Raw genomic sequence first — 26,796 nt, 5'->3', positions numbered from 1 at the left:
TGCGTGGTGTTTAGCTGCCGGTCGGGTTAAACCACGACATCAGGGAAACAGTCTAACGGGATGGTCCTGCAACTCATAAAAGGGTGACACAGGGCAGCTAAGAACAGGACTGGTGGGCAGAGCTGCTCTGCTTGATCTTCACCAAGGGACACTCCCACAGGGTATCAAGAGGAATGCACAGGAAATTTGAGGACGTTCAGCAACCCAATACCTATCCTAAGCATTGCAGGGCCTACTGGGATAGGGTAAAACAAACAAAATAGCTACAGCTCAGCTCTGCACTCAGATGAGTTGTTTGCGACAACTAAAAAGTAGAAGGCACTTGAGGTTCCTTCATGTTCCTGCTTTCCTCTTGCTGCACAGGAAGAAGGAATGCTAGGGAGCCAACAACTACCCATTCTTCCAGTGTCACTCTCAGCTAGCACCAGCCACAGCTCAAGCATGAGAGCTGCAGAAAATGTCTTCACATACTGAGGCTTGCTCTGGGGTGTACTCTAAGGCTTGCAACAGTTCTTCCACAAAGAAATCTTTTATAACTTTTTCTACCATTTTCTCTCAAATAGGCAGCCGTGTTCAATGTCAGAAAATGCTCAACAGCAGCTCTGTGAGTGAGTTCCTGCTGCTGCCATTCGCAGACACGCGCGAGCTGCAGCTCCTGCACTTCGCGCTCTTCCTGGGCATCTACCTGGCTGCCCTCCTGGGCAACGGCCTCATCCTCAGCGCCGTAGCCTGCCACCACCGCCTCCACACCCCCATGTACTTCTTCCTCCTCAACCTCGCCCTCCTCGACGTGGGCTGCATCTCCACCACTCTGCCCAAAGCCATGGCCATATCCCTCTGGGACACCAGGGCCATCTCCTATCAAGGATGTGCTGCTCAGTTCTTTCTCTTTGTCTTCTTGATTGTATCAGAATTTTATCTTCTCACTGTCACGGCCTACGACCGCTACGTTGCCATCTGCAAGCCCCTGCACTACGGGAGCCTCCTGGGCAGCAGAGCTTGTGCCCAGATGGCAGCAGCTGCCTGGGGCAGTGGCTTTCTCAATGCTGTCCTGCACATGGCCAACACATTTTCCCTGCCCCTCTGCCACGGCAATGTTGTGGACCAGTTCTTCTGTGAACTCTCACAGATCCTCAAGCTCTCCTGCTCAGATGCCTACTTCAGGGAAGTTGGGCCACTTGTGTTTAGTTTTTCTTTAGCATTTGGTTGTTTTGCTTTCATTGTGCTGTCCTATGTGCAGATCTTCAGGGCAGTGCTGAGGATGCCTTCTTCTGAGGGCCGGCACAAAGCCTTTTCCACGTGCCTCCCTCACCTGGCTGTTGTCTCCCTGATGGTCAGCACTGGCATGTTTGCCTACCTGAAGCCCCCCTCCATCTCCTCCCCACATCTAAATCTGGTGGTGGCTGTTCTGTACTCCATGGTACCTCCAGCACTGAACCCCCTCATCTACAGCATGACGAATAAGGAGCTCAAGGAGGCACTGAGGAGGTTATTGCAATATTCAGTATTTCAACGAGAAACCGATCTTCTGCATGTGACTCCCTGAAGTATACCTGGACAAGGCAGAAACACCTTTGTTCACATATTTCAAAAACTGTTCATTCTTTTCAATATTATTTCCATATGCTAAATATGTCTTTATAATTTTATTTTTTAAATTTAATATATTTTTCTTCTTCTGTGTCCTTCTACCTTTTCTTCTAAGCCAAAGACTTCATGTAGAGGTGCTGCTAAGCTCTTTGTAACTAACTAAATAAAGGAACCAGCAGGTAGGCAGTTTCTGTGGATCTCATTTCTCATACTCTCTTCTCAGGTACAGCAGTGGTTGTGGGATGAAGATCCCTGCTGCAACGTGGTGAAAAGCCCTGGTGTTGTTTGGGGCTGCCCTTTTCTGCCCTTGCAGGCACTCCTTGCCTGCAGCCTTTGAGTCAGGGTTGCCACTTTCTTGGACCCACAAACACTGACAGCAGCAGGACATGGGCGTTTTGGTTCTGGTCTCACTTCTCTTCCACACTGCTGTCTTGTAGCACCACTGAATGAGAACTGGCCTTCCAGCTAACACCCCTAGGAGTACGGCTTTCAAAAGTGAGGAGGAGGAAGCACTGAGGAAGCAGCCTGATCTGATGTGAAAGTTCTCCCTGCTCAGAGCAGATCTTAGCACTGGAAACCTCCAGAGCTCCCATCTGACTCTAATCCTGAAGGAAAGAAGGGCAGGACATGAAAGGCTGGGGGAGGAAATAGTGCGGTGGGTTGAGGTATTGCTGACATATGTAATCCTTGCTCCACATTGTCCTCAGGGTTACATCATGAATGAGTTCATCCCCAAAAGATCCTCTGCACCATGAGCACCCGGTGTCCAGCTGGTTTGGAGATACTGCAGAGACGTTCTTCTGATGCTTGTGTAACCAGATTGGTGATGGCAGGAAAAGACTGTTCCTTCACTAGTGATCAACTTTCTTCTTCATGTTAGGCCACAACTGAACATCCCTCACAATTCTTAGAGTGTTTGCTTTATGTCAGCGATGAACTGCATTAGGTCTCCTTGATTAGTCTGAGGCACAATGCAATACTTTTTCCCTTCTGCCACTCCAGCACAAAACCTCTGAATATTTTTTCCACATTGACCTGATGGGGCATTTCACATTTTTTACTTTCATATCCCTGATGGAAGGGGATGATTCCCAAACTAGGATACACAGATGGGTTCTGCTTCAGCCATTTGAACTGTCCTGCTCTTGAGTATTTCAGCCTGAGTTTTGCCACAACTCCTGCACTGTAATGCATCCCTTGTCTGGCATCGCCCTGTCCCCTGTACTGTGGGATGACTGTGCTGTGGTGGGACGTGTTTCCAGTGAGTCGTCTACCAGACACCGTAAAGAATACTATAAGCAGGACTAGAGGGGTTCTGCTTCCAGCCAGGGGGAGGCAGGGAAGAAAGGAACAATCGGGTTTACTGGACTGGGTATAGTTACTGGCCTGGTACATCACACCCACAAATGTATCAGGCTCTACTGACACATCAGTACTCACCGGTGCACAGAGTACCCTAATGCCATCAAGCTAGAAAGAGGTAGAACCCACCTGTATTTCTGGAGTGACAGGGGGAACCCAATACATAACTGTACTGGAGGCTGAGGTGAGTCTAACTGGGAAGGAATGGCAAAAGCACCCCACTGGGACTGGCCCAGAGGCTATGTGCATCCTTGGCATAGACTGCTTCAGGAGAAGGAATTCAGAGTTCCAAGAGGGCACCACTGGTGGGGCTTTGGCAGAGCTGCCTTGGAGACAAAGGACATGAAACAGTTGTCTACCTTGCTTGGCCTTCCACAGAATCTTTCTGTTGGAGGTTTGCTGAGGGTTGAAGAACAGCAGGTGCCAATGGCTGCCATGGTGGCACACCTGAGGCAGCGTCACGCTAACCGAGACTCCCTGATTGCCATCCATGAGCTGGGTCATCAACTGGAGAGCCAAGGTGTAGATGCAGAGCTTGGCAGCATGGTTTAGTGATGGACTTCTCAGCACTAAGGTAAAGATGTATGACCTGGGTTACACGTCCCAGAGTAGTGTCAGGCACATTGCAATTCTTTTTACCTTCTGCATCTATAGCACAGGAAGAAGGACTTTGCCCTACTCTATTGACTGGGCAGGTCTTTTCACTTTACTCAGTTTAGATTTCTGTGTCTAGAAGGTGAAATTCCCCAAATGAGGCCAAGCTCATGGGTGCAGCTACAGCCACTCGAAGATATATATTTTTTAATTTTCATCCTGAGTTTCCCACAGAAGACCCAATAGAGTATAGATTTCCAGTTGTCTGCAAAGATTCTAGCAGAATTTCTCAGGTTCCAATGGTCATTTTAATTTTATTTTATTTTATTTTATTTTATTTTATTATTTTATTTCATTTTTTTCCCTAGGAACTCCTGACTTCTCTTAGAAAGGGTTTCATGTGCTGGGCTGGGCTGCAGTTACAGGGACAAAGACTACTGCTGGCAGCACATGTGTCAGACCTCTAGACTCTACTTTTCCTCCCGATGAAGGTTTCCAAAGAAGACACCATAGAAAAATAGCAGAAGAAGAAAGATGCTCAAAACTGAAATGTAGCAAAATTCAGGATTTATAAACAGAAAATATTTTCATTAGTTGCTTTTTGAAATCTTCTTCCTTAAGTACATCATGCAAGCTCTGCAATTAGCTGCACAAGCCGTGAAGACTTTCTAAAACTATGGAAGAGATGTCAGGAGTTTCTGCATTTTAATGAGGTCCATGGTGTATTTTGGCACTGATGCTATGGAGCTCAGGTACTATAGAAGAGAGTGATGTAACCGCTTGAGCAAGTAAAGTCAGGAGGAAAAGTTGAAGCGACTTGGAGTATGAATGGGCCCAACTGAGGGCTGTTACTAAGAAAGCCTCCTCAGGGATATGTTAGGGTAGATAATTAGAGACCATGATTGCAGACTGGCAAAGTCCTGTGCTGAGAAAACTCTTGGTTGATTTTAGTGAAGCAGAAGAGCCAAGGCCTGACCCCAGCCACTGGGAGAGGAGATCCTGCATCCCCATGTCTGGCTCAAGGCTCTTCCTGGGATCTGTGGGATGGAGTGGGCAGTGGGATGCCATGAGAAGAACAGTGGTATGACACCTCTGAGCTGCTGCTCAGAGTTGAAAGAAATCAATGAAGCCTCATCAGAATTAATATAACATATCTCCCAACAAGCTCTAGCCAAGGGGACAAAAACCTCAGGGCTCTTGGGGCCTTCCCTTTTTACCAGCACCCTCTGCCTTCTCCTCTGCAGGCTTTTCTATGCTGTCCCACACTTTGCCCTATTTCCTTCAAGTCTACAGACACCCATCTCTGTCCACAACCTTGCTCTCATCCTTTGTTTCACCCATGTCTCGCCAACTCTCACCAGGTACTCCTTGAAAGACAAAGCCCAGGTCTGATCAGACACAAGCCACCTCAGCAGCAGCTTCCAAGCCAGGGGCCTGCTGCTGGCCTTGCAGCTTCTTGGCTACACATAGTCAAGCCTTGTGCCTCCTGCTGCCCACTCATGGACTCAAGCAGAAGGGACAGGACAACCCATCTGGGGGCCTTCTTTCTGCCTGGGTCCTCCTGGGTCTGGAGGCAGAGGGGATCCCCCAGTCAGCATGCCAAGCAGGTGCCTTCTGTTGGCCTAGCAGGGCCACTGCCAGATGTCAGCCCAAAAGTGCAGCTCCCAGGAAGAAGTCAAGGCTGACCTGCCACCTCCAGACAGAAATGATCTCACAGTCCCTTTCCGTGACACGTTCCTGCTGCTGCCCTATCAAGTGCAGAGACAGAAGTGACCTCACAGTCACTGCCACAGTCACATTGCTCCTGCTGGGGCAGGAGATGCTGAGGCAGAGCTGAGCCCTTCAGAGCACTCCCATCCATCTCCTCTTTGCGGCCCACAAGCCGATCAGACCCATGACCCCTCACATCCATCTTTGCATGCCATGTGACTGCAGAGTAACCTCACAGTTCTTGGCCTGCACTAAGGGCCACACCCAGTATGGTACCTAAAGGTAAGGGTTAGGAAAGGGGCTGAAGGTGAGGAAGTCAATGCACAGGAACAGGGGAATCAGCTGTTAGGTGCTCATGCATCAGGGGACTAGGGCTCACCTTTCTGGGTTTGAATTTAAAGAAAGATTTTTTGGGAGGGATTGGTGTTCTGCTTTGCGTATCAGGTCTGTGGTTAAAGTGCGGACAAGCTTAGTGATTTAGGGTTTGTTTAGTTTTTCCAATAATTCGAGGCCTAAATAGAGCATTTAAATCTAGTGTTAAGGGTAGGGATCAAGGTAAGCAAGAGAGTAAGGGTAAGGGAAAGAGGCTATGGACTGAGTTTTGGCTTCAGTGCACACTTAGATGTCAGGCATAGGAGTAGTTGATTCCTGTTTGGGTGTGGAGTAACATTTAAATGTAGGAATTAAGTTTGCTCTTTGAAGCTGGGGAATAGCCTCATGTAAGTGTTTTAAGTCACGGTTACAGCAGCTTCCACATAGCCTGAACCAACTTACCTTTTACAAAATCTTTAGTTTCTGCTGGATAGTCCTATGCCCTCCTCCAAATCTCACATTTCTCCTGACCAGGGCTTCTCCTGACCTCACTATATCAGTCATATTCTTAGGGACATCTTTCTGGTGGCTTTCATGATCTCAGAGTATCTGTCACTGCTCTGTTGGGTACTCTATTCCTGAGAATATTGGCACTTAATACATGATGGAAAAGGACATAAAAGTCCATCAGAGCACCCTGAACATGTGCCCAGCAGCTTGGCACCATCACAAAAGTGCGCTTCCTGCCTACAAGTTTCCTTTCCAGAATGGCTCCTATGGCTCCAGGGTAACTTTTCCCAGGATAAGTTACCCAGGATAAGGGTAACTTTTCCACTCACTTCCCCAGGCCACACCACTCTTGCCCGCAGGCCCCACGGGTCTCTCCAAGCCTCCCCTCTGCCCCTGCAGTAGTGGCACCTGACTGCAGCAGGTTGGTGCATCTCCAGGCTCAGGGGTGTTTCCTGAGGGCCTGCCCTGTGTGGGGAGGAAGAGAGCAAGGTCATCTCCTGGGGCATGGCTGAGCACAGCCCAGACATCCCGCACCGCAGGCAGGTCCCTGCCCCCAGGCTGAGGCACACATGCAAGGTGGACACTTCTCCATCAGCCCAGCTTCACACAGGGACCTTCAGCCCTGCTCCCAGTCCCAAGATTTGGCTACTTCTCCACCCACAGACATACCCTGCTTTCCATTTGGGGACTCAGGCAGGACTTTAAGGATCTGCTAAAGCCATGGATTTCCTTGTTTCTCACAGCCTTCTCACAAGTCTTTCTCCTGGCCCTCCCCACTGCCCAGCACTGCCTCTCAGGTGGCACTTAGTGACCCTTCAGAAGGGCCTTTGGGCTTCCTCAATTGTCCTGGTGCTTATTAGCAATTTCCTGTCTCTTTCCAGAGCTCGGAGGGAACCTTCTTGTTCATCAGGGGACCTGTACTGGCTGTGGCTGGGACAGAGTTAGTCTCTGCAGAGCAGCCCATGAGGTGCTGTGTTTCGGATATGTGACCAGAGCAGTGCTGGTGACCCACAGTTCTGGTCGCCGTTTTTGAGCAGTGTTTGCAGAGCATCAGGTCCTTCTGTGGCTCAAAATTTGTGAGTTTTACTTGGTTTTGTTATTCTGTCCCCAGTTCCTCTAGAAGAAGAGAAAGCAGGTGGCCGATAGGTGTTTATCTGCTGGATGCATGGAGCAAGGAGGTGTCCGTGGTGCCAGGATATGGAGGTCCATGAAGCTGCAGGAGCCCTGCTCTCCTGCCTGGCAGATCCCCAGCACACAGTGCCTGTGCCCCGCAGGGCCAGCCCTGCTCCCCAGGCCAGCACAAGAGGCCTGGCCCAGCCACAGAGCAGCTTGCCCCGAGCAGGGGCCTGCACAAAGAGCTTTCCCTTTGCCCTTTCCCCATCAGTGCAGGCCCAGCAATGCTGCCCTGCTCTTCCCCAGGGCCATCCCTGCTCCCAGGGAGCCTTGCCCAGGGCACTGTGTTTGTGCTAGCCTGGCTGGCCATTGCTGCTTCCCTCCCTGTGCTCTCTCAGGGCCCCAAGCTGGCGGTGCTGCTGTGAGAGGCAGGGGCTGTGGTGCCCTGGGACCCCCGCGGGTCTCCCCCCCCTGCCCATGCTGTTCAGGGTGGGCAACAGACCTACGTCCCTGGGGATCTCTGCTGCTGAGCCCCTTTCCACCTGCCCTGATTGCTCAGCAGCACAGGGCAGTGCTGGGCAGGGCCATGGGGTGTTTCTGAGGGCACAAAGGGCAGGCGAGTGCTGCACCAGACCTGGCCCAGGAGCCTATAAGGAGGGTCTCCACTGTTGCTTTGCAGTATTACGGGCCTTCACCTGCTGGCTCTCCACCACGTCTTCTGGCATTGCAGAGCCCTCCTTTAGCCCATCAAATCTTCAGATTCCTCTTTTCCTTTACCAGACCCGTCTTTGGATGCTCATACATGTTATGAGGTTCTAATCACTACCCAGTGAGCACCATGTCCCTGCAGATCTCCTGACATCTCCAGGCTGGCATTGGCCATCTGACTGACTGCAGTGGGCAGTGTTGTCTATTTGGACATGTGCTGCCACAAAGGGAGTTCTTGGCCCAGCCCTTGGTTCCTCAGGGACCACCCTGGGACTTTCAGCCTCTGTCCCTCACTCCATGACAAACCCCAGGAAACAGAAGAGCAGGGAGCAACCCCTTGGCTGTGTTCCTGATAGCACATTTGGAAGAGGTGTCCAGGCTTCTGGGTTTGCACTGAGAAAGACCCTCTTGTTACTGTGGTGCTAGCAGGTAGGCCAGTTGTGAACCAGGGCTGCACAGTGCCTGCTGCTGCCTGTAGCCACAGACACTGCAAAGACAACAGGACAGTCATCAACGAATATGAGACCTCGAGACTAAGACAGATACAAGAGCACAAGAAAGCAATGAGGAACCAAAAAGAAAGAAGCAGTGAAAAGGCCACATCCTGCTGCTGGCCATGGCCATGGCTCCAGGGAAGCAGCAGCCCCGACCTGAAGGCAGAAGAGAGGCAGAGCCCAGCGAGAAGCGAGGGGCAGCCCCGAGGGCCACTGGGGCTTCTCCTGCATGTGTCAGCTGGGCTCTTGGTCCTGAGCCCCTCCTGCATGCTGGGGGTTTTCACCAGCTCCAGAAAAGATTGGAAGAGATTGCAGCTCAGACCAATGAATTTCTGATGGCTTTCTTATTAGGTTTATCTACGCAGGAAGCCATCTTCTACAGGAAAATAATTGACTTGTAGGAGGCTAGGAATAATATTTAATCAGAAGTGAAATAATGAGAGGAAATAATAATACACACATTTATTAATAGAAGACATCATATTATTTTCTTTCTGAGAATAGCTGGGATTTCTAATATTAGGCATAGTATTATAGGTGAATTTGCTGACGATGTGTGTATTCAAGTAGAGTCCTGATGGAATCCCTTAGTTCCCGGTTCCTCAAGCTGTAGATGAGGGGGTTAAATACTGGAGGAACCACAGTGTACAGAAGTGTGACCACCAGGTCCAGGGATGGGGAGGAAATGGAGGGGGGCTTCAGGTAGGCAAAGATGGAAGTGCTGATCATCAGGGAGGTGACAATCAGGTGAGGGAGGCACGTGGAAAAGGCTTTGTGCTGGCCCTGCTCAGAGGGCATCCTCAGCACTGCCCTGAAGATCTGCACATAGGACAGCACAATGAAAACAAAACAACCAAATGCTAACGAAATGCTAAACAGAATTGCCCAAACTTCTCTGAGATAGGAATCTGAGCAGGAGAGCTTGAGGATGTAGGGGATTTCACAGAAGAACTGGTCCACAGCATTGCCTTGGCAGAGGGGCAGGGAAAATGTGTTGGCCGTGTGCAGGACAGCATTGAGAAAGCCACTGCCCCAGGCAGCTGCTGCCATCTGGGCACAAGCTCTGCTGCCCAGGAGGCTCCCATAGTGCAGAGGCTTGCAGATGGCAACGTAGCGGTCATAGGCCATGACGGTGAGAAGGGAAAACTCTGCATCAAAAAAAAAGACTAAAAAAAGTACTTGGGCAGCACAACCTTGATAGGAGATGACCCTGGTGTCCCAGAGAGAATTGGCCATGGCTTTGAGTAGAGTGGTGGAGATGGATCCCACATCAAGGAGGGCGAGGTTGAGGAGGAAGAAGTACATGGGGGTGTGCAGGCGGTGGTCGCAGGCTACGGCGCTGAGGATGAGGCCGTTGCCCAGGAGGGCAGCCAGGTAGATGCCCAGGAAGAGCGCGAAGTGCAGGAGCTGCAGCTCGCGTGTGTCTGCGAATGCCAGCAGGAGGAACTCGCTCACAGAGCTGATGTTGGGCATTTGCTGACTTTGTACTTGCTTCTCTGTTGAAGTGGAGAAGGCAAAGCAATGTTAGAACAGACTTCTCTGAGGAAAATAGGAAATAAAACAGAAGGGTGGATAACTCAAAGTCAGAAAAATGTCAGACCAATGAGCTTTGCAGTATTGTTGCAAACAACTGAGCTGATTGAGGAGCAAAGCTGCAACTATTTTCCTCACTTTATTTTATCCTAGTTGCCCGTATAACACATAGGAGAGGTATTGAATAGTGGAACGCCCTTACACTACTTCCACACTCCAGGTGATATCCTGTGGGTGCCAAGAGGTAAAGGACTTGTCCTCTGGGGAAGACTGAGCAGAGCAGCTCTTCCCATCAGTCCTGCTCTCTGCTGCCCTGGGCTACCCCTCTATGAGCTACAGGACCATCCCTCTCAGGTGCTGCCCTGAGAAGAAACAGGAGACAGCTGAGAGCAGAGAAGCCCCACTCCAAGTGCAGCTGGACAGAATCTTCACCTTTTTTCCAGGGGACTGATCAGGATCTCAGCTCTTCCCTCCTAGACAGGGCTGCAGAGGCCTCATTCCTGCTGCCCACAGACAGCCATCCAGCACCATGGAGATGATGTTAGTATGGAGGTGTCTTTTCCTTGTGGCACCTGGATAACACAAGGATGCCACGAGAGAGCTGCATTCTGCGGGAGAGCAGCCTGCAGCCCAGGAGGATGCCCCACAGACAGAGCTGGATATCTGAAAGCTGGAGTGTCCCATATCCCAGCTGCACCGTTGCAGGGTCTGGAGGAGGTTTGGCCACTCCTCTCTTATCTGACCAGGGATACCTAGGTTATGACACTCCAAGGGGCTTCTGGCAGACTTCCTCACCTCGCACGGAAACCCAGCAGGACTCTCAAAGCCTGCTGCATTGCCCACTGCCCTCCCAGAAACAAGACCCAGTAGGGGACCCTTTCAGGACCTGCTGCTGCATGGCCCTGCAGCCAGACCCTTACCTTGTCAAGGGCTGTGCACATTTCTCCAGCAGGCAGCTCTCAGCATCCTCCCCCTGCCAACTGCCTCCAAGCCCTCTCTCCTTCTCTGCTCTCCCAATGCCAGCTGCAGTCAGAGCCCCCAGCCCTGCTGCGCTGTACAGATGTGCTGCTCCTGGGCACAGCTGTCTCTCTGCTTCATGGCACTTTCTGAAATGTGTTTTCTCTGTCCCACGAGCCCGTCCCAGCTCAGCAGCACAGGCCCAGCCCAAGGCATTGGAATCACCCCTCTGGGGCTTTGCTGATGAGCCCAAGAACCTCAGGTACTCAGAGACAATTGAAGACGTCTCTCCAGAAGTCCAAGTCAAAGGCAAGTTTCCTGCAGTGTCCCCCTGAGGGCCAGCACTGACACAGCCTCCCTTGGAGCTCGTTAGAGCAGAACCCTGGAGGCAGTGAGGACAAGGAGACAAAGGCAATGTGAAGGTGACACTGATGCGTAGGAAGACTGGATGTGTGTCACCAAGCACAAGGGCCAGGCCTTGACCTCCAGCCCCTGGGAAGGGAGATTCTTTCCTTGACAGGTTGGTCAGGGCTCTTTGTGGGGCAGTAGGAGATGGGGATGTGTATTGCCAAGTGCAGGACAATGGTACGACTCCTGCCTGGTTCATGGGTGGAGGTGAGGAGGCAATGAGGCCCTGGTGCTTTAACAATATGTCTCCTCATTGGCTTTAGTGGCTTAGATAGCAGCCATTACCATGGATACAAAGATTTTGGTTCTGTTGGGACTTTCAGCCTTTCCAGTGTCCTTGCTCTTCTCTGAAGCAGGCTGTCCTAGGAAATCGCAGTCCTGTACCTTTTTCCCCGTTCCTGTAGACCATTGTGTTTGTGGTGTCTCATGGGATCTGAGCTTAGTCTGATAACTCCGATTCTCTTGGTGGCCATGCTCCTCGTAAGGAAGCTCTGTATAAGCTGGCCTGGTTCCTGGTGAGCAGGCACCACTACTTGTATGCCATCCCTCATGGAGGGTGTTCACAAATCTATGGAGCTGGATGGGATATAGCCGAGGGTACTGAGGGAACTGGCAGAAGTGCTCACCAAGCTGCCTTCCATCATTTATCAGCAGTCCTGGCTATCAGGGATGTTCCCAGTCAGCTGGTGACTAGCAACTGTGATGGTCACCTACAAAATATCTGGAAGGAGGATCGCGGAACTACAAGCCTGTCAGTCTGAACTCGGTCCTGGGGAAGCTCTTGGAGCAGATTACCTTGAATTCCATCACACAACGCTTCCAGAACAACCAGGTGATCAGGCCCAGTCAGCATGGGTTTCTCAAAGGCAGGTCCCGCTTGGCAAATCAGATCTCAAGGTGTGACAGGGTGATGCTCTCAGTGGATGAGGGAAAGGCTGTGGATGTGCTCTACCTAGACCACAGTAAAGCTTTTCCATCTTTTCCCACAACATTCTCCAGAGAAACTGGCTGCTCAAGGCTTGGACAGGTGTACGCTTTGTGGGGTTAAAAACTGGACCAAAGAGTCATGGTAAATGTGAACAAGTGCAGATGGAGGCCTGTCCTTAGTGTCCTGCAGGGCCCAGTACTGCAGCCAGTTCTCTTCAATATCTCCGTCAATGATGTGGATGAGGGGATCGAGTGCACCCTCAGTAAGTTTGCAGATGACACCAAGTTTGGAGTGAATGTTGATCTGTTAGGAGGGCTTGTGAAGCCACAACTCGAGTACTGTGCTCAGCTCTGGGGCCCCAATAAGGATGTGTATCTATTAGAAGGAGTCCAGAGGAGGGCCATGAGGACAATCAATGGGCTGCAGCCCTTTTCCTAGGAACATGCTGAGGAAGATGGGTTTGTTCAGCCTGGACAAGAGAAGGCTCTGGGGAGACCTTAAAGAGCCCTTCCAGTACCAATAGGGGGCCTACAGGACAGCTGGGGAGGGACTCTTCATCAATGTCATGATAGGACGAGCGGTAATGGTTTTAAACTGAAAGAGAGTAGATTTAGATTAGCTATTAGAAAGAAGTTCTTGACTTAGAGGGTGGTAAGGCAGTGGAACAGGCTGCCCAGGGAAGCTGTGGATGCCCTGTCCCTGGAAGTATTCAAGGCTAGGTTGGATGGGGCTTTGAGCAACCTTATCTAGTGGAAGCCGACTCGATGGTGGGGCAGAGTGAGAAGCACAGAAGGCCTTGATGCTGTGCAAACACTGCACAGGAACAGCGACTACAGCCATGGGTGACCAACATTGCTCTGGTCACATATTAAAAACACAGCACCGCAGGGACTGTTCTGCAGAGAGCAACTCCATCCCAGCCAGAGCCAGTGTCCTCATGAGGGACAAGAAGGCCCTGGAAGGAGCCCGGAAGGTGCTAATAAGCACCAGGACAATTGAGGAAGCCCAAAGGCCCTTCTGAAGGGTCACTGAGTGCCACCTGAGAGACAGTGCTGGGCAATGGGGAGGGCCAGGAGAAAGACTTGGGTGAAGGCTGTGAGAAACAGAGACACTCAGGGCTTTATTTGCTGTCTGTGGATGGAGTAGGAGTAGGAGGTCAGTCCTGGGACTGGGGCAGGGCTGAAGGGCCCTGCGTGAAGCTGGGCTGATGGAGATGTGTCCACCTTGCATGTGTGCCTCAGCCTGGGAGCAGGGGCCTGCCCACGGTGTGGGATGTCTGGGCTGTGCTCAGCCATGACCCAGGAGATGACCTTGCTCTCTTCCTCCCCACCACTCCCCACACGGGGCAGGCCCTCAGGAAACACCCCTGAGCCTGGAGATGCACCAACCTGCTGCAGTGAGGTGCCACTACTGCAGGGGAAGAGGGGAGGCTTGGAGAGACCCGTGGGGCCTGCGGGCAAGAGTGGTATGGACTGGGGAAGTGGGTGCCTGGGAAGAGTTACCCTGGAGCCATAGGAGCCATTCTGGAAAGAAAACTTGAAGGCAGGAACCGCACTTTTGTGATAGTGCTGAGCTGCTGGGCACATTGTGCAGGGTGCTCTGATGGACTTTTGTGTCCTTTTCCATCGTGTCTTAAGTGCCACATTTCTCCGAAATAGAGTAGCCAACAGAGCACTGACAGATAGTCTAAGATCATGAAAGGCATCATAAGCATGCCCCTAAAAAGATAAGTTATATGGGGAAATCAGGAGAAGACAGCCCAGGAGAAACGTGAGACTGAGAGGAGGGAATAGGGGCTTGGCCAGCCAAAATTAAGGATTTTGTAGAGGTAAGAGGGTTCAGGTTCTGCTGATGCTGCCGTAACTGTGACTTAAAATAGTCATATGAGGCTATTCCCTGGCTTCAACCTGTAAACTAAATTCCTAAACCTAAATGCTACTCAGCACCCTGACAGGAATCCACTACTCTAATGACTGACCTCAAAGTATCCCTAGAAGACAAAACTCAGCCCATAGCCGCTTCCCCTAGCTCTTACTCTCTTAATCACTCTGATCTCTGTCCTTAATAGTAGCATTAGAATGGTCTATTTAACACTAGAAAACTGCTTAAGAGACCTAAACAAAACCCTAACTCCAAATTAATGTGAGGGGCCATGGATCTGATCAGCTTGTGGGCCAGAAGGAGGAGATGGGTGGGAATGCTGTGATGAGCTCAGCTCTGCCTCAGGATCTCCTGCCCCAGCAGGAGCAATGTGACTGTGGCAGGGACTGTGAGGTCACTTCTGTCTCTGCACTTGATAGGGCAGCAGCAGGAACGTGTCACAGAAAGGGACTGGGAGGTCACTTGTGTCTGGAGGTGGCAGGTCAGCCTTGACTTCTCCCTGGGAGCTGCACTTTTGGGCTGACATCTGGCAGTGGCCCTGCTAGGCCAGCAGAAGGCACCTGCTTGGCATGCTGACTGGGGGATCCCCTCTGCCTCCAGAGCCAGGACGACCCAGGCAGAAAGAAGGCCCCAACATGGGTTGTCCTGTCCCTTCTGCTTGAGTCCATGGCTGGGCAGCAGGAGGCACAAGGCTTGGCTGTGTCTAGCCAAGAAGCTGCAAGGCCAGCAGCAGGCCCATGGCTTGGAAGGTGCTGGTGAGTGTCTATGATCAGACCGTAGCTTTGTTTTTCAAGGAACAGCTGGTGAGGGTTGATGAGACACTGGTGAAATGATGGAAATGCTGGGATGAGAGCAAGGTGGTGAACAGAGATAGGGGGTCTGCAGACTTCCAGGAAATAAGACAAAGTGTTTGACAGCATATTTAAGCGTGCAGAGGAAAAGACACAGGTTGCTGTTAAAAAGGGAAGGCCCCAACAGTCCTGACACTTTGCCTAGAGCTTATGAGAAAAGGAGATATAGTCATTGAAATGCAGCCTCTTTGCTTCCTTGTAACCCTGTGCAGAGGCAGGGTGGTGTCATACAAGTTTTCCTCTCATGGCATCACACTGCCCACCGCATTCCTCAGACCCCCAAGAAAAGTCCTGAGCCAGACAGGGGGGTGCAGGATCTCTCCTCTCAGTGGCTGGGGTCAGGCTTTGGACCTTTTGCTTCACCAAAACCAAACAAGACTTTTCTCAGCACAGTGCTTTGCCTGTCTGCAATCATGGCCTCCAATTATCTGCCCTAAGCAGTCCCTGGGGAAGGTTTGTTAGTAACAGCCCTCAGTGGGGCCCATTAATACTCCAAGTCACTTCAGCTTTTCCTTTTGAGTTTGCTTTTTTGCACAGTTGCATCATTCTCCTCTCAGTACCCAAGTTTCTTTGACTCAGCACCAGAATACACCATGGAACTCATTAAAAAACAGAAACTCGTAAGGAGCCATTTTTCTCCCACCATTTTCTTCAAGTATTCAAGACTTGATCAGCTAATTGGAGTGCTTTCATGTTGTAGTTAAGGGGGAAGATTTCAAGGAGCATCTAATAAAAATCTTTCTTCATTTTAAAGGCTGAATTTTGTTCTGTTTCAGTTTAGAGCATCATTCTCCTGGTTATATTGGTCTAGGGTTTCTCCTTTGAAGCCCTGCTTAGGTGGGAAGAACAGGAGTTTTCCTATTTCAAAACAAACAACAGGAAATCATGCTGCAATTTTCAAAAAAAAAAAAAAAAAGTTCAAGTTCCTTATTTTGTTGCCTCCAGTGATCATAGAATCATAGAATATCCTGAGTTGGAAGGGACCCTTAAAGATCATCAAGTCCAACTATTGACACCGCACAGGTCTACCCAAAAGTTCAGACCATGTGACTAAGTGCACAGTCCAATCTCTTCTTAAATTCAGACAGGCTTGGTGCAGTGACCACTTCCCTGGGGAGCCTGTTCCAGTGTGCAACCACCCTCTCTGTGAAGAACCCCCTCCTGATGTCAAGCCTAAATTTCCCCTGCCTCAGCTTAACCCCCTTCCCGCAGGTCCTGTCACCGGTGTTAATGGAGAAAAGGTCTCCTGCCTCTCGACACCCCCTTACGAGGAAGTTGTAGACTGTGATGAGGTCTCCCCTCAGCCTCCTCTTCTCCAGGCTGAACAGGCCCAGTGACCTCAGCCGTTCTTCGTACGTCTTCCCCTCCAGGCCTTTCACCATCTTCGTAGCCCTCCTCTGGACACTCTCCAACAGTTTCATGTCCTTTTTATACTGTGGTGCCCAGAACTGCACACAGTACTCGAGGTGAGGCCGCACCAGCGCAGAATAGAGCGGGACAATCACCTCCCTTGACCTACTAGTGATGCTGTGCTTGATGCACCCCAGGACATGGTTGGCCCTCCTGGCTGCCAGGGCACACTGCTGGCTCATATTCAACTTGCTGTCTACCACGACCCCCAGATCCCTCTCTTCTAGGCTGCTCTCCAGCGTCTCATCGCCCAGTCTGTACGTGCAGCCAGGGTTTCCGCGTCCCAGGTGCAGGACCCGGCACTTGCTCTTATTGAACTTCATGCAGTTGGTGATCACCCAGCTCTCCAACCTATCCAGATCCCTCTGCAAGGCCTTTCCACCCTCATTCGAGTCCACAACTCCTCCAAGTTTGGTGTCATCAGCAAACTTGCTCAAAATACCTTCTATTCCTACATCCAGATCGTTTATAAAAATATTGAAAAGTACCGGCCCTAAAACCCATGCAGCACTACAGTCTGCACAGAGGGAAAGGATCTAGGAATGTTGGTCAACACTTACCTGAACATGAGCCAGAAGTGTGCCCAGGTGGCCAAGAAGGCCAATGGCATTCTGGCTATTTTCAGCAGCAGTGTAACCAGAAGGACCAGGTGAAGGCTTCTCTCCCTGTACTCTGCTCTGGTGAGGCCACCCCTCAAGTACTGAGTACCTCTTGCTCTGGCCTGGGCAGAGGGACTGGCCCAGAGGGGCACAGGCGCTCTGTGCTAGGGCTCTGTTGGACCTGGCAGCAGGGGTGCCGGCATCTCACAGACCTCCATTTCCTGGTGCCGTGGCTGACCCTGGACCTGGGGCTGCTGGGGAGGCTGAGGAGCTTTTGTCCCAGCAGCTGCGGTGCCTTGTGAGGGGCTGGGGCTGCGGTGGCCATGCCCCGAGCTCTGCAGCAGCCTGTGGCAAGGCAACCGTGAGTGTGGTTGCCACAAGCCCTGCCTGCCCTCCTCCTGCCACGCTCCATCAGGCAGCTGCAGCAGAGGGGACCTCCAGCCAGCTCCTGGCTGGGCTCTGCCACTCACCTCTCCAGTGCCATCCCTGCTGCCTTGGGGTTCTCTGTGAGGCGCCAAGTGACCTCACAAGGCCTTCTGGCCAGCACATCTCCTGCGGGACAGCCAGGCCGTGCAACAGCAGGGACTTCACCACCGCCCTTCCAGCCCCCTCCCCTTCCCTTGGCCATGGCCTTGTCTCTGCTGGCAGGAGCGGCCTGGGGAGGCGCTTCCTGGCCTCCCCTCGCCTCCTGCCAGCTGCTGCCCACTTAGGCTCCTGGCACAAACATGGCCATGCACCAAAACCACTGCTCGTGCTGCCTTTGCTGCCTTGCCCTGTCCTCTCCCTTGGCTCCTTGTGTCTTCCACAGCCAAAGGAATCCCTTTCCTGTCACCACCCTGTCCCCTGACCTGTAGGACAGCAGAGACAGGGCAGAACATGGTACACAGGAGCCTCGGAGCTTCAAGGAAGCAAATCCCAGAGCCGCATTCAGGTCTTGCACTTTGAACTAGACAGTGTCTGAAGGTGCCTTCCAACTGGACTGTTCCGTGCTGTTCAGGCAGATGCCCCGTGGTTGTTTCTCTCAGCATGAAGGGACCTCGGGACACTCTCTGCCCCATTGGCTTTCATGACACCCCTAGGGATAGCTGACGGCCTTTGTGCTCACTTGTGTTCCTGTGCATACCATGTGCCCACTGGCAGCAGCAGCAGCAAATGAAACGTGTCTCCCCTGTACATGGACAGGCCCTGCTCTTCTCCTGAGCCACCCCATCTCCCAGGGAGCCTCTCCCAGGTGAGCCCGTCTGTGCTGGCCTGGCCAGCCACTGCTGCAGCCCCTGGCCATGCTCCCCACAGCCCCAGCTGGTGGTGCTGCTCTGCAGAGCCAGGGGGCTGTGGTGCCCGGGGCACAGGGCACTCTGCAGGGCCATGCTGGGCAGGCTGGGGGGCAGAGCCAGTTGGTGGGGGCCCTGCCACTGACTGCCTCCCACAGCTCTTCTGAAAACGGTTTCATAAAAAGGATGTCAGACAAGCAAGTCTATGTAAGGATCTTTATTTGGTTTATATTCACAAAGATTCCTCTTGTAGTGTAACCTCTGGGCTACTCTAGAAAGGTACGTACTGAAGTGGGAGTGGGATGGTAATGACATTTTTGTGGGCAACATTAGCAGCACTGAAAGAAAATTTAAATTCAAACAAACAAACAATCCAATCCTAACCAAAATGAAACAGAGGGAAAACAACAACAAAAGAACCACAAAAGCAACAGAAGACTGGTAGTCCTGTAATAAATCAGGTTACAAGTCATATGCAGAAGAGGTTGAGCAGATCACAGAATCACAGAACTGTAGGGGTTGGAAGGGACCTTGAAAGATCATCGGGTCCAACCCCCCTGCCAAAGCAGGTTCCTCAGAGCAGGCTGCTCAGGTAGGCGTCCAGACAGGCCTTGAATGTCTCCAGAGAAGGAGATTTCACAACCCCCCTAGGCAGCCTGTTCCAATGCTCCATCACCCTCACCATGAAGAAGTTCTTTCGCATGTCAGTGCGGAACGTCCTGTGCTGTAACTTGCAGCCATTGCCCCTTGTCCTATCCCCACAAACCAGTGAGAAGAGGTTGGCTACATCCTTCTGTCCCCCACCCCTCAGATATTTATATACACTGAGGAGATCCCCTCTCAGTCTTCTCCAGGCTGAACAGACCCAGGTGTCTCAGCCTTTCTTCATAAGGAAGATGCTCCAGGCCCCGTATCATCTTTGTGGCCCTCTGCTGGACTCTTTCCAGTAGATAATTAGCAGATTGTTGCTTTTGAAACACATCTCATCATCAATTTCCTGAGAGCCTGTTTGAGCTCCCGGTTCCTCATGCTGTAGATGAGGGGGTTCAATGCTGGAGGCAGCACTGCGTATAGAACTGCCACCACCAGGTCGAGGGATGGGTAGGAGATGGAGGGAGGCTTCAGGTGGGCAAACATGATTGTGCTGAGAAACAGGGAGATAACTGCCAAGTGAGGGAGGCACGTGGAAGAGGCTTTGTGCTGTCCTTGCAAAGAGGGGATCCTCAACACAGCCCTGAAGATCTGCACATAGGAAACCACAATGAAAACAAAACAACCGAAAGCTAAACAGCCAGTGAGCACAAGAAGACCTACTTCCCTGAGGCAGGCATCTGAGCAGGAGAGCTTGAGGATCTGTGAGATTTCACAGAAGAACTGGTCCAAAGCATTGCCTCGGCAGAGGGGCACTGAAAATGTAGTGGCCGTGTGCAGGACAGCATTGAGAAAGCCACTGCCCCAGGCAGCTGCTACCATCTGGGCACAAGCTCTGCTGCCCACGAGGCTCCCGTAGCGCAGGGGCTTGCAGATGGCAACGTAGCGGTCATAGGCCATGACAGTGAGGAGATAGTACTCTGAACTAAAAAAGAAGACTAAAAAGAAGACCTGTGCAGCACAGCCTTGATAGGAGATGGCCCTGTTGTCCCAGAGGGCATTGGCCATGGCTTTGGGCAGAGTGGTGGAGATGCAGCCCACGTCGAGGAGGGCGAGGTTGAGGAGGAAGAAGTACATGGGGGTGTGGAGGCGGTGGTGGCAGGCTACGGCACTGAGGATGAGGCCGTTGCCCAGGAGGGCAGCCAGGTAGATGCCCAGGAAGAGCATGAAGTGCAGGAGCTGCAGTTCGCGCGTGTCTGCGAATGCCAACAGGAGGAACTCACTCACGGAGCTGATGTTGGGCATTTGCTGTCCATACACATGCTTTCCTGGTAAAGAGCAAAATGCAGAAGAATGTTAAAACAGAGTTCTCTGAGGAAAACCTATCGTGTCTCTTAAAGCACCCCATAACCTGAGCCTCTCTCTTTGCACGAAAATCTTTTGGCATCTCTCCTGCTTGAGCTGTGGCTGGTGCTGGCTGAGAGTGGCACTGGGAGCAGGGGCTGCTGTAGGCTGCAGAGGAGTCCTCTCTGCTATACAGCAGGAAGGAAACAGGAACATGGGGGAAGCTCAAGTTCAGTTCACTGGTCAGATCAATGAGCTTTTCAGTGTTATTTCAAACAACTCATCTGAATGCAGAGTTACACAGGCCACTGCCCACAAGTCGTGTTCTAATCTACCCTGTATTTCCTGTCTTTGAGCCACAGGACCATCCAACTCAGGTGTTTCCCTGAGAAGAAACTGTAAAGAACTGAGAGCAGAGAAGCCCCAGTCCAAGTGCAGCTGGACAGAAACCTCACCTGAGGTGAAGTTCTCACACAGACAGAGCTTCGGAGCATCTCTTTGAGCTCTACCTTCTCTTCTACCCCTTCCTGCCCCACAGCCCATGGGCTGCAGGGGGAGAGGAGGCCAGGGAGGGGCTGCTCCAGGGGAAGGCGTCTGCACTGCAGGGCGTGGCCGCAAGGTGCCCGAATCCCCCCTGCCACGGCGTTTCTGCCAACAGCTCCTTCTGGCCACCTGCCCCTCTGTGCTGCCTGCAGCTGTCCCTGTCGGGAGCTGCTGCTCTGCGCCCACCTCTTCTTTCCCCCTGCCAGTGCTCACAGACCCCATCCCACACGGCTGTGCTCAGCGCTGCCCTGCAGCACCCTGCCACCAACAGGGCCCTGCCAAGGGGCACCTCCATGGCTGCAGGAGCTACGGGGCAGCTGACAGAGAGCCCGGCATGGCCAGCCAGGGCAGGGTGTTCTGGGCTGCCCAGGGGCACCTGCCTTAGGGCACTCCAAGGGGCTTCTGCCAGACTTCCTCACCTCGCACTGCAACCCATCAGGACTCTCAAAGCCTACTGCATTGCCCACTGCCCTCCCAGAAACAAAACCCATCAGGAGACCCTTCCAGGACCTGCAGCTGCATGGCCCTTCAGCCAGACCCTTACCTTGTCAAGGGCTGTGCACATTTCTCCAGCAGGCAGCTCTCAGCATCCTCCCATTGCCAACTGCCTCCAAGCCCCCTCTCCTTCTCTCCTCTCTGTGTGCCTCTCTCCTCTCTGTCTCCTCTCTCTGTGCTGTGGTCAGAGCCCCCAGCCCTGCTGCGCTGTGCAGAGGAGCTGCTCCTGGGCACAGCTGTCTCTCTGCACCACGGCCCTCTTGCCACGAGCCCTCTCTTTCCCACAAGCCTGGCCCAGCTCAGTAGCACAGCACTAGCCCAAGGCACTGCAATCACCCCTCTGGGGGCTTTGCTGATGAGCCCACGAACCTCAGGCACTCAGAGACAATTGAAGACATCTCTCCAGAAGTCCAAGTCAGAGGCAAGTTTCCTGCAGTGTCCCCCTGAGGGCCAGCACTGACACAGCCTCCCTTGGAGCTCATTAGAGCAGAACACAGGAGGCAGTGAGGACATGGAGACAAAGGCAATGTGAAGGTGACCGACTGATGTCATCTACTTGGACTTCTGTAAGACCATTGCCATGGTCCCACATGACATCCTGGTCTCCAAATTAGAGAGATATGCATTTGATGGGTGAACCATTCAGTGGGTAAGGAGTTGGCCTGAAGGTCACACCCAGAGAGTGGTGCTCAATGGCTCTATGTCCAAGTGGAGGCTGGTGATGAGTCTTGTACCTCAGGGGTCTGTCCTCGGACCCGTACGGTTTAATATGTTTATTAGTGACATAGACAGTGGGGTCGAGTGCACCCTCAGCAAGTGTGCAGATGACACCAAGCTGAGAGGTGTAGTTGATGCAACAGAGGAAGGGATTCCTGTGCAAAGGGCCCTGGGCAACCTGATCTCATGGGGGACATCCCTGTTTATGGCCAGGGGGTTAGCAATAGGTGATCTTTAAAGTCCCTTCCAACAGGAGCCATTCTCTCATTCTATGGTCTCACAAACTATACCTCAAGCATGACTCCCATGCCATCAGCCTTCCTGTGGTCTCTCACCTGACTAGAACAGAAGGTGCCTCACCATCATGTTCAATGCCATGTGCGTGCTTCTGGCCATTACAGTCCCTATCTGTGCCACATTTCTGCAGCTGGTCCGTCAGCTGTACAGACAGAAGTGGCCTCCCAGCCTCCTTCACAGCCATGTGCCTCCTGCAGGCCCAGCACATCCTGAGGCACACCTGACCTCATCCCAGCATTCCCAGCCAGCTCCTCCTTGTGGCCTCTGATCTGATCACATACCTGTCACCTCACATGCCTCTTCCAATGCCATGGGACTGCTTCAGGACCTCACAGTCCCTGCCCTACCCCAAGCATAAAAGCCACACAAGGTAGGGGTAGGAGTGGGGTTGAAGCTGAGATGTGCTGTGTGCAGGGTGGAGGGCTTTGAGGGTTAGATGATCAGGTTAATGTTTAGGAATAAGAGGTCACATTCCAGGGTTAAAGGAATGGCAAGGGCTTCAAGGAATTGTTTGGTGTTGTGCCTAAGGAACCTGCTCAGGGTTTAGAATAAGGGCAAGCTTTGAGGACTTCAGTTTAGGTCTGGTCTGGGGCCTAAGGCTAAGGCTGGCACTTTTCTCCTTGGTTAGGCTTAATCATCCTTCTGCTTGCCCCTCTACTAGAAGATGGGTTTGACGTCTACCTTTTCCAAATCCTGAGGAAAGTCTTTGATCCATCTGTCCTTTCCAAGGTATTTGAGATAGGTCTTATGACAATGTCAGCATCTCCACTAGCACCTCTCTCACCCTTCCCACACCACCACTAAGAAATCTGAGGATTCACCAGGGGATGATGAAGGTTTGGAAAGAGCTTGGTTAAAATCTGTGGGGTGGGCTGTTCTGTGCTTCACACAGAAAATGATGATTGTGCCATAGAAAAAAGTGACACTCATGAGGACAGAAGAGCAGGTGGATAAAGCTTTGGGCCTGCCAACACAGGGCACACACACATGAAATCTGCATGATTAGGAATTGGAAGATTGGATACAAATGCAAATTTTGAAAGCAAAACCAAGAGTATCACCGTGGCACTGCAGGACAGCTCCAGAAATGGAACAAAACCACAGAAGGTGTCTATGACACTGGGGCCGCAGAACTGTAGCTGGGAGGAAGAGAAAGAATTCCTGTACATGAGAGAAATTCCCCTGGTTCAGGTACAGCTGCCTTCTGGAGTCAGGCCTTCCACTTCTTGAGCCTTGCAGAGAACAGGGGTGGCATACAGCCCAGGGCTGACCGTAGGGCATGGCCCCCAGCAGGAAGCACTGTGGTCATGCAGAAAGCGCAGCTGAGAATGCTGCCACCTCTGTGAGCAAAGGGGGTGCTGTCCCCAGCCAGGAAGCTGGCCAGCATCTTGTGCAGGGTGCTGGAGCTCTGCAAGGAGGACAACTTTCCCCCAGGAAGAAGGCCACGAGCATCTGCAGGTGTTTGGTGTCAGGCACCAGCATAGTGATGAGGGTGTTCCACATCCCAGTCACCGTGCTGGACAATTAACAGGGGAAGAAGATATTTGTGTATGGGTAGAGGATCTCCCAGATGGACAGCTAGGGAAACTCAATGAATGGTGTCTTAGTGCCCTATTTCCTTCATGGAAACCTTTTACAGCATTCTGGTCCCCCTTCTTTTGTTAGAACACGTTCGGAGGGGTGAAATGATCCCTGCCTGTCATGGCTGATGTGTCCTGCAATACACTGGGAACAGAATAGGGGTTAAGGGAGGGAAACATTTGTACTCATGTTTGACAACCACAGTCCAACAGCACAAATCACACTTTAAAAAATCAGTCTCTGACATCTACAGAGAGAAGCAGTCAGTGATGCCTTCAGTCTTCTTCAACCACCACACCCCAGCAGAGACCCTGCTGCCTTGGGGAGCTGTCAGCCCTGAGGCCTTGGGGACACCTCGAGGGAGCCCAAGGGCACAGAGCAAGCGATGCCATGGTTGGGTGCTGTGCTGCTGAGCTGGGCCGGGCTCCTGGGCACAAGGGCAGCTCCTGGCAAGAGGCAGTGCTGCAGAGAGAGAGCTGTGGCCAGGAGCAGCTCCTCTGCACAGCGCAGCAGGGCTGGGGGCTCTGACCGCAGCGGGCACACAGAGAGGAGAGAAGGAGAGAGGGCTTGGAGGCACTGAGGAGCGCAACAACAGAGGGCAGCGTGTGGCAGGACACATCTGCAGGCTCTCGACACCGTGAGGCTCTGGCAACAGGACACTGCAGGTGGGGTTGCCAGAGGGGTCTTCTACAGCTGGCACATCCGATGCCTGATAGCATCTGGCAGGGTGGGTCTCTCTGTTTCTCCAGAAAGGAGTAAAAAATGCTGTAGAGAATAGCATTTATGATTGCATATTTCAAGAGGAAGACCAAGGCAGGGGCTACCTGAAAGGCAAGACATTTTCTGTAGCCTGTGCTTGCAGATACCTGCGGTAGAACGGAGGCTGGTTTCATGGTAATAGGTGGTCAGGTTTGTACTGCAGACTGAGACTGCTAGAGCATTGCAGTGGGGGATCAATATTTCATCAATGAACTTCATAAAGTCCCTTCCCACACCTCAGCCCACAGACTGCACCAACATCATCCTTGTGGTCCTCACATGTTTTTTTCTAGCTGATATTAAGGAGCTACAAACCCTCCAATGGCCAGTGCCCTGTCTTTGAGAGTCTCTCCTTGCTTGAGATGAGCACAGATCACCTGCACTGAGCATGAGCTGCCTTGTCTGCAGGCAGAGCTGCAGCACAGGAGGGTCTGCTGAGTGTCCGTCTGTCCCTCCCTGGCCTTGCCTCCCCTGGCAGCAGCACTCTGGCATTCCTCCTGGCTTCTCCAGCTGGCCGTGCTGCTGCTGGTCTTGTTCCCAGGCTGGCTGGGGATGGGGGTTTCACATTCCCATGGGGAGAGCCCTCAGTGTGCTTGGGGGAAGGGGAGTATGGGGAGAAGGTGAGGCATCGGGAGATGGGCACTTTGAGCCTCGATGTCTCTGCTCTCAGCAGTGTTCAGGTTCTTCTCAGGTCAACCTCTGAGTAGAACTTTCCTGCAGCTCTCACAGGGCAGCTGAGACCAGCACTGATGGACAGATTGTCTGTCCTCACTAAAGGACACTTCGCACTATAGGGACTGCCTCTTTTTCTCTTAGGATGCGCAAAGTTTCCCTTCAAGTGCAGGAGAAATGCTCAGGGTTTCTGTTTCATAAAAACTCAGCAGGTGTGGTAGGTTAGCAACCACAAAAAATCTGACCATATAAAATAAAAATTAAAGAAATCTGTGTATATATATATGCTCTGAAGTTGGTTAACCCGGGAGCAACACTGGGGCAAGGTTCTTTGATATCAGCAGTGAAGTGAGTCTGAGATTACCCCAGGTTCTGCCTTTCCTCTGGCTATTGGGCATAACTGACTCTTCCATTGCCCACAAAGGAGGCCCCTGCTCCCAGGGATACCTTCAGGCAGCATCAGGAAGAACTCATGAAAGGGACCTGCCAAATGTCTTACTGGAAGTGGACAACTTTTCTGGTGATATTAGATAAGAAATGGGATTAATTTTTCTCTGATAAATCTTTTGTACGTTACTACTGTTCTTCCTCTTCTATGTGCAGGAACACATCCCAAAAAAACAGATGTCCAACAGAAGCACCATCACTGAGTTCATCCTGTTGCCATTCGCAGACACACGTGAGCTGCAGCTCCTGCACTTCGCACTCTTCCTGGGCATCTACCTGGCTGCCCTCCTGGGCAACGGCCTCATCCTCAGCGCCGTAGCCTGCCACCACCGCCTCCACACCCCCATGTACTTCTTCCTCCTCAACCTCGCCCTCCTCGACGTGGGCTGCATCTCCACCACTCTGCCCAAAGCCATGGCCAATGCCCTCTGGAATACCAGGGCCATCCCCTATCAAGGCTGTGCTGCACAGGTCTTATTCTTTCTCTTCTTTATAGCAGCAGAGTATTCCCTTCTCACTGTCATGGCCTACGACCGCTACGTTGCCATCTGCAAGCCCCTGCACTACGGGAGCCTCCTGGGCAGCAGAGCTTGTGCCCAGATGGCAGCAGCTGCCTGGGGCAGTGGCTTTCTCAATGCTGTCCTGCACACGGCCAACACATTTTCCCTACCCTTCTGCCAAGGCACTGCTGTGGACCAGTTCTTCTGTGAAATCCCCCACATCCTCAAGCTCTCCTGCTCAGACGCCTACCTCAGGGAAGTTGGGGCACTTGTGTTTAGTGTTTTTTTAGGCTTTGATTGTTTTGTTTTCATTGTGGTGTCCTATGTTCAGATCTTCAGGGCAGTGCTGAGGATTCCCTCTGAGCAGGGCAGGCACAAAGCCTTTTCCACGTGCCTCCCTCACCTGGCCGTGGTCTCCCTGATGGTCAGCACTGCCATGTTTGCCTACCTGAAGCCCCCCTCCATCTCCTCTCCATCCCTGGACCTGGTGGTTACAGTTCTGTACACTGTGGTTCCTCCAGCAGTGAACCCCCTCATCTACAGCTTGAGGAACCAGGAACTAAGGGATTCCATCAGGACTCTACTTGAATACACACATCTTCAGCAAATTCACCTATAA

The 26,796-nt window shown here is 52.1% G+C and overlaps 2 protein-coding genes across 2 annotated transcripts; one reads left to right on the top strand and one right to left on the bottom strand.

Annotated features, from left to right (window-relative positions):
* Positions 1–586: 586 nt before the first annotated feature.
* On the top strand, positions 587–26,796 carry LOC311216136 (olfactory receptor 14C36-like; the record flags this gene model as incomplete). Its single annotated transcript, XM_084297682.1, has 2 exons — positions 587–880; positions 26,149–26,796. The coding sequence occupies 2 exons, from the start codon at positions 587–589 to the stop codon at positions 26,794–26,796; spliced, it is 942 nt and encodes a 313-aa protein (XP_084153808.1).
* On the bottom strand, positions 8,925–9,866 carry LOC311216592 (olfactory receptor 14C36-like; the record flags this gene model as incomplete). The annotated part of the gene is made up of 1 exon (XM_084298125.1): positions 8,925–9,866. One exon carries the CDS (start codon positions 9,864–9,866, stop codon positions 8,925–8,927), a length of 942 nt encoding a protein of 313 aa, XP_084154251.1.

This window comes from Netta rufina, assembly GCF_964035555.1.
Source record: "Netta rufina genome assembly, chromosome: 18".
Classification (NCBI taxonomy): domain Eukaryota; kingdom Metazoa; phylum Chordata; class Aves; order Anseriformes; family Anatidae; genus Netta; species Netta rufina.
Note: the sequence above shows the minus strand (reverse complement) of the source record. Positions and strands in the feature narration are given on the sequence as shown.